At 35.9% G+C, this 8,167-nt stretch overlaps 1 protein-coding gene across 3 annotated transcripts in view; it reads left to right on the top strand.

Moving 5' to 3' along the window:
• Positions 1-8,167, top strand: part of FAM13A (family with sequence similarity 13 member A) — a 264,125-nt gene that overhangs the window by 204,943 nt on the left and 51,015 nt on the right. For all 3 annotated transcript variants that reach the window (XM_012805358.2, XM_023513356.1, XM_023513357.1), the window contains 2 exons: positions 1,092-1,271; positions 6,445-6,631. In XM_012805358.2, coding sequence (XP_012660812.2) covers positions 1,092-1,271; positions 6,445-6,631 — 367 coding nt within the window. The remainder of the gene's footprint in view (positions 1-1,091; positions 1,272-6,444; positions 6,632-8,167) is intronic.

Consider the following 8,167-nt stretch of genomic DNA (forward strand, 5'->3'; position numbering starts at 1 on the left):
GCACTCTACCCAGAGGGACAGATTGAGGCTCTGTCTCCAAAAAAAGAAAAAAAATTAGTAATAAAACTTGATTAAAATAACTATGAGTCTCTTACAAAACTGCATTTGGAAAATCTTAAGTTCTTTATGTTCTCAAAGCCCATTTTATTTAAGTAAATGCTACTTCCTAGCCTGAACATTTACTAAATATATGTGTGATTCTTTTTCAAATGAAGAAACACATGCTTTGAAGAGTACAAGTTGAGAATGGTCCACCTGAGCTTATTCAGAATTAAATAACAGGGTGATAGAAAAAGGTTTATAGACACATTAAAAGATTCTGCAGCTTGAAAAATGATGCCATTTACATAGTGTATCTTATCATGGATTCTTTTCAGCCCTATAGTCACATCTCCTCACATTGAACAAAGTAAATCTGTCCTTTCAACTTCAATAATAATGTTTCGGGATGTTTGCATATATATATATATATACACACATACATACATATATGTAATCACAATTTAATTGACTAGAAGTTAGGGAAGAGTACGCCATGCTATTCTGAATTGTAATTTTCCTGGTGAGTTTTTTCCCCAAATACCATTATTACCAATATAATTTTATCTTTAAGGGACTCTAAATAGATAATGGGCATCATACAGTTATTCTTGCTAGGTTGCTTTGCCAATCATACTGTCTTTTTCTGCAGAGCTGGTAAGAAATCTGGAGGAAACTCACCTTTGTCAGACTAGGACTGTTATTATTCTCTGAGGAAAAACAAATTTCCTCATTCTTCCTTATAGTAAATGACCCTTACTTCCTGAATGCCTCATGATCACTGCCAAACTTGCTGTGAGCATTTCAGCAATCCTGGACTCGCAGAGATAAATACAGTTATCAAATTGATTTTGTTCAGTTTAGTTTTGTTTTTAACACACAATGCAAATATTGTTTAGATTAGTGCCTCATACACTGCCTTTGCTCATGTAAGGATCTTCCATTGGAAATACAAATATTTCCAAAATTATGGGCACATATTTTTAAAGACAATCAATTAACAAACTTAATTGCTTGAATGACTTTGTATTCTTTTTTTTTTTTTTTACCAGACTCTTAGAAAGAACCATCCGGTCAGCTGTAGAACAGCATCTTTTTGATGTTAATAGCTCTGGGGGTCAAAGTTCAGAGGACTCTGAATCTGGACCATCCTCCTCGTCTTCCAGCACCTCCACCAGGCAGTGGCGACGACCGTCCAAGGAGCAGGATGAAGGTCGATGTGGTAGAGACAAGTGAGTTGGCATTGGTTCTCATGGTTGACTTTTCTCTTTCTCATTTGAAATACACACCTAAGTTAGTCACTGTGGCATAGTCACATCTCCTAGCCCTCTCCTGTTATAATATTTGGGCTAAAATGGCATTATTTTATATTTATTATGTATTCATAATAGTTGTATACCCCTCATTCTTTTTCACCTGGACTCATAACACCAAAGTCTTCATGAAAAAACAAAAAAGAAATTTCCTTTTGCCTAATAAAGACAAACACAGAAGATAAATAAATATAAATAAATTCCATGGCATGGCACCTATGGCTCAAGTGGCTAAGGCGCCAGCCACATACACCTAAGGTGGCGGGTTCGAATCCAGCCTGGACCCACCAAACAACAATGACAGCTGCAACCAAAAAATAGCTGGGTGTTGTGGCGGGCGCCTGTGGTCCCAGCTACTTGGGAGGCTGAAGCAGGAGACTCGCTTGAGCCCAGGAGTTGGAGGTTGCTGTGAGCAGTGAAGCCATGGCACTCTACCTAGGGTGACAGCTTGAGGCTCTGTCTCAAAAAAAAAAAAAAAAGAAATCAAGCAGTCCTATATTATAACCCACCGATTTACCCATGACATATTCGGTACTCTTTAAAAAACATTTGTCTTGGAACTGGTGGATAGGATGGGTAGTTGTAATATTCCATTTAGAAAATAAAACGGATATTTTATTTTCAGGAGACATTTGCATTTAAAGTTAGCTACTCACTGAGGTTATAGAAAATATTTAGGAGTGTAATTAGCTGTGTACTGCCTCTGTGGTGTTCTGTTACAAGGCAGATTATTCACTTAACACTGCTCATATCCTCTGCCTTGTTTTTCTGCTCAACAATATGTAGCAACACTTTGCATTTTTAAAATATCCTCAGTGTGTCACGACATCCTGCTTTCCACCCTCTTTGTTTGGGCAGAGGGATAGCACATGGAGGGGGGAAGGTGCAAGGAGCCTGTGGGGAACAGAGAGTGGCGGTGGTGACGTGGGTGCTTGGTGGCACCGGGGGTGGACAGCGTGGGTAAGATCAGAAACCAACAGGACCAGACAGGGCAGAGAAATGTGAAGCATGGGCTGACTCTTACATGGAATTAAATATAATGTTTTCCACATCCAGGCATAGTTCTAGCATAAGTTATCTTGATTGTTTTTGACTAGCTATGTCAGGGGAACAAAGGGAGGTAGGGGATGTATCCCTAGCCTTTCCCTTAATTGTTCTGCTGTGGTGTTCCCTCCACCATTCATTTGGGTCACTCCTCCCGGTCAAATCACAGCCGGGCATCAAGCAGGAGAATACTGGGGTACACACACACACACATATACCATTGGGTTACTGGATGTAGCTGCAATAACTTGCAAACTGCCTCACTCCACTCTTTTTCCTTGGTACATGGTCTGGGTACCAAGGAAAGTCCCTTTCACGTGCTCCTGGTTTGTGTTAACCTTCCAGTCACAAGACCCCCATCCCCCAAAACCTGGTACCCTAGGTCACAATCTTGTCTCAATAGGCTCACACGGGAGCTACTCTCAATGCTCCAGGTCTTTGGAGGCAGGAGGCCCTTATCATTCAAGGCCCCACATCCACTCGTCTTCTCTGACCCGGCTTTGACCACAGGTCAGTAGCCCTTTCCTCCAGCCCCTCTCCCCACCTTCATGCTGGGTACTCCCCTCCTTTCACTTTCCTTCCTTCACCCAGGGCTCTGATTCTAAACTTGTTTCCCTCCATCTCATTCTTTTCCTTTTGCTCATCTGCTTGTTTTTAAATTTGTCCAGCAGGTTGATTTTTTTCAGCATCTCCACTTTGGTCTCAGATTCCTCGTTGAACTTTCTTCCTTTCAGTGACTTTGAAATGCCACCATCAAGGTCCCCTCCACTATCCCCAGGAGAGTCGTAAACATCTCATAATTTGTGAGGTCAAGAGCCATGACAATAACCTATGATAAATGAGTTTTTCATAATATAATGCTTATATGTAGTTCATGCATTTGTCTAAGATATACTGGGCTTTACTTAAAAAATATTTAAAAATATTTTTCTTAAAAAACATAAGGAAATATTAAACTAGACTTTGTAATATTCTATTTACAACTTTCAGCCTTATGGAATGTTTAAGAAGTTTTTTTTTTAAATAGAAATGTTTGTAATTTTATCTATTATTTTGCCTCTAACAACTTAGAGCTATAACCAGTTTTTAAAAGTCCTTGAAGCCAGTGATGGGTATATTTCAAAATGAGATAGAAGAGTCAGTAAAATCTTACTAAAGACATCATGGCAGATTTTTTAAATAAGCAATATAAAAGATAGACTAAGACCATAAATACTTCATTCATTGTGATGCAAACAGATGTTTATTGTCTCAACTCATAAGAAAATATTATCAGCAAATATTATTAGTATTTGCTTCAATAAAAGCATAAAATTTTAAGATATATATTACTAAATAAAAGGACCCAGTTTAATTCATTTAGTAAAAAGTCCACCACCTCCCAGGCATATGGAAATTTGAAATTTTGGTTATGGGTAAATGAAAGTGTATGGTGATAGTCTTTCTATTTCTGTATGTGTTTGAAAAGCATTCAGAATATTTTTTTAAAAAGCAAAGCATCATTTAAATGACAAAGGGTTTCAGTCTTCCAAAACATAATGAACTGGAAAAGTGACCCAATTTTTTTGGTTATATAAGTATTATGTTAAAATCCTACCTCAAAGGAAAAATAAAAGAAAAGCACGCTGTATTAGTTGAATATTAAAATAGTTTAATATTGCTAAAGAATTAAGTATGGAGGGGTAAGAAAGAAATTCTGGGGGAAAAAATAGAAATAAGATCTGGATAATTAACGTGAAAGGCCCAAGATTTAAGTTGAGGTCAAATGCAGCTCAGGTGTGATTGAAACCTGACAGGCTGCTGCAGGAAGGAATTCTGTACCCATGCTGCACATAATCGCAGTTACTGTAGCTGAGACACGAAATCGCAGTTCCTGTAGCTCAGACAGGTGGACACACATAAAAGCAAACACCTCCTTCCTCCGGGGTGAACAGGATTTCCCCATGCACAGACTGCATGGTCAGATGTTCATACATTTATTTTGACAAGATTTATTCTAGTCATTCATTCACTATTTAAAAAGATTATACACTTTGTTTTCTGATTTTCTGACTTTTTTTTTCTTACTTGAGACAGAGACTCACTTTGTCACCCTCGGTACAGTGCAGTGGCGTCACAGCTCACAGCAACCTCAAACTCTTGGGCTCAAGCGATTCTCTTGCCTCAGCCTCCCTAGTAGCTGGGACTACAAGTGCCCACCACAATGGCCAGCTATTTTGTTTATTTGTTTAGCAGGCCCCTGGCTGGGTTCAAACCCACCGGCCCCAGAGCATGTGGCCGGTGCCCTAACCATTGAGGTATAGGCACCCCCCAATTTTCTGATTTTTTAAAATGATTTTTAGTTTTGTATTAGTCTGCTGGACTGTCATAACAAACTACCACAGACTAGGTTGCATGAACAGGAGAAATTTATCTTCTTACGGTTCTGGAGGCTGAAGTTCAAGGTCAGTGATCTGTTCTCCTTGTCCTCTCCTTGGAGATAGCTGCCTTCTCCCTATGTTCTCACACAGTCTTTCCTCTGTATTCTCCTGCTGTCTCCTCTTCTCACACGACACCAGCCCTATCAAATGAGGGTCCTACTCTTATGACTCTTTTACCCTAAATTACCTCCTTGAAAGCCCTGTCTCCAAATATGATCACATTGGGAATTAGTGCTTTACTGTATAAATTTTGAAGGACTGTAGTAGCTCTCAAGCATGAAAGGCTGTCCATCAAAAAATTGCAACTGGACATACACATCACGAAGTAGGAAAGAGAGGTAAGAAGACAAAATTTAAATAGTAAAGCAAATAATTTTGAGTTTTAGACCAAACTCATCCAGCCATCCACAGAAGGTAGTACTCTCATTGTACAGAGAGAAGATATTTCAGTGTTCGCCTGAGTTTCTGGGCTTGCATTTTGTCCCTATCCGCCTTTGCTTCTGTCTTTAATCATTGCATACTTAAAATATTTCTTATAAATGTGCATAAATCCTTTATATAATTTCACTAAATATATTTGTCATGTTAAAGTTATAGAACATAAGACTAAATTAAATACAGCGGTTAAAAATTACCAAGTATAGTATAGTGTTGAAAATATTATGGTAGTTCTTAATTCACAGTTTTGGCTTCATTACAGCCTAAGGATATGAATTTAGATTGTAGAATAAATATTTAATGTTATCTCTCTCATTTTTTTTGATATGGTTGAGCCAATAGTAAAATATGGTGTCTATTTTTACTCTTTAGAACTAAATTTATTTTAAAATAGAGGTTTATATATTTAAGGAGGTATGTTAACTCAGTCATATTAGGAAGAGAGTAAAAATCTCATTCATTTGTGTGAAAGCCTATTACAGGAATGTTTATAAATACTTAAAACTGTTTGTAACCATTGAATGAATTAAGTTCTGCAATTATGAAATTTATATATACTTCTAAAACTAAGTCATGAAAGACCTCCATGTTATAAGCTTACATTCTGGAACTCCTTATGTTGGGAAGTAAAAAATCCATATTTCAGTTAAAATGCTTTTTATTCCATATATTTTATTAACTTCCATTATTTCTATCAATATTACCTCATTCAGTAAGATTTAAATATTTATGCATTTTTACACTACTGAAATGTCTTTATCATTTGGGAAAATATTTATGTCCCATTCTAGGAAGATATCATATTTCCTTTTCAGATATTCTTCTATATTATTAATCTTTTTAATTTATAAAATGAAAAAATATATATTAACCTGTGTGAATAATGGGAAATCTCAGTGTAAATTTACACTGTTCTCCCTGTTTGAAAACAAAATTACTTTGGAGCTGTTCATTGGTAGAAACAGCTCTTGCCAATTTGCCTCTAGGAATAATTTCTCTTTTAATGTGATTTATTTGGCACCAAGCAGTCTCAGGAGAGGCACTCTACTGAGATTTTGATCAAAGGTGCAAACTGGAATTTCTAGGCATTCTTTGGACTTCCTAAGTGTGATATGATGCAGTGGCAGTATCATTAAATGTCTATTTTACCTTTTAAAATAAAATTAACCTTTTTTTATTTTCAATTCAAGGGGGCTTATCAACAAAGAAAATATTCTTTCTGGATTCAACAACCTTGATGATTGTATTTTGAACACTCAAGAAGTCGAAAAATTACATGATAGTAATTCTGGCTCTGTCGGAGACAGGAGCAAACCCAAACGTCAGAAATCCAGTACTAAACTTTCTGAGTTCAACGAAAATCAAGATGGTATTGTGGTAAGTGAATACGCCTGTAAAATGTTTACTTGTAGCTAGTTAAGAAGTATCACATCTCTTTATTTTGTAAAAAAGTTAAAAGAAATTTCAGTCTTGAGTTTTACAGAATTACAGAATATGAGTTCTGAAAGAGACCTTAGAGCTATTGAATATAGACATTTGTATTTCTCTTTAATAAATATAAAAATTAAGGCTAAGAAATACTGCATTCTGCCATAAGAACAACAGACAGCCCAGACTTTGATTTCCATGTTCTTTAAGTTGGTTTGATTTTTATCTCATCTTTTATAGCACTTTTAAACTTTATTTTTGGAATAAATTTGTCCATAAAGCATTTTTCCTTATTTTCCTCTATTCTATTTGTTCTATGAATATGCAAAAAAAAAAAAATAAGTAGTGAACTTCGGTTGAGCTGAAAGAGATACATAGGGAAGGGGCATCAACTTATCTTTGTGTTCAGAAATCTCCTCATGTTCAGAAATACAGCTTAAAATCTATACTCTGTATTTTTTTTCCCAAATTAATCAGAAACAAAAAGAAATAAATCCTCTACACAGTTGCCTCAGACCTGAACGCTGGGTCATTAATTCATCACATAGTATGAGCTTTTACAAGTGGTTCAGTCAATAACTAAATATTTATTCAGTATAACATCAATATTCACCATCCTTTTTCCTTGTGGCTTGGTTTCCCTAAAAAGTGAGCACCAAAGTCTTCCTTAAAAAGATAACAACACAAACCTGAAGATAAATTTTATAATATAACATGAAGTGGAATCTCTAATGGAAATGGGCAATGTCTATTCTTACTGGTGGGTGTGCAAAGCCTTTGAAGTACTTTATCTCTGAATAGTTTTTAGCTCCATGCTGGGTTTCTCATACAGTTAAGAAAATTTATGGGTCATGTGTTTTCCCATTATCAGTTTTTGCGTGTGCTCAGAGAAGATTCCCAATTTTGCCCTAAGTGAAATATACATAAATGCAAATCCAGGAGAAAACACATATATGTGATGATTCTCTCAAAAAGCCTTGGTGCTTAGTTTCCACAAATGAACTGATCAGCTCAAATGAAAAAAAATAATTGTCCACCTCAGACTTTTGTCTGGTACAGTTCTCAAAGAATTTAAGCTTTAGAATCATTGCACATTAGCTGTTTTTTAACATTGATGATTTAAACCTCTTTTTGTTAAAAGTAAATTTTTATATTTTTATTTATTTTTTACTAAATCATAACTGTGTACATTAATGCATTTATGGGGTAAAATGTGCTGATTTTATGTACAATTTGGAATGCTTACATCAAACTGGTCAACTTTTACATAAGATTAATGATACTAGCTTTATTAGCTCTTTATTTGGTCCGTGATTTGCTTATCTGCCAGAAAGAGATATCTGGTGACTAAGCCTGAGATTTGGCTTGAAAAGAATGTACTTTTCAGTTTGAATCCCTTTTTGTATTAACTTAACCCATTAATAGTTTTTTTTTTCCACTAGGAAAAGCATCTTAGGTGCTAACAGTTAATAGAAGTGGAAAAAT

This window comes from Otolemur garnettii, unplaced genomic scaffold (genome assembly GCF_000181295.1).
Source record: "Otolemur garnettii isolate 467f Iridium unplaced genomic scaffold, OtoGar3 scaffold00039, whole genome shotgun sequence".
Classification (NCBI taxonomy): Eukaryota; Metazoa; Chordata; class Mammalia; order Primates; family Galagidae; genus Otolemur; species Otolemur garnettii.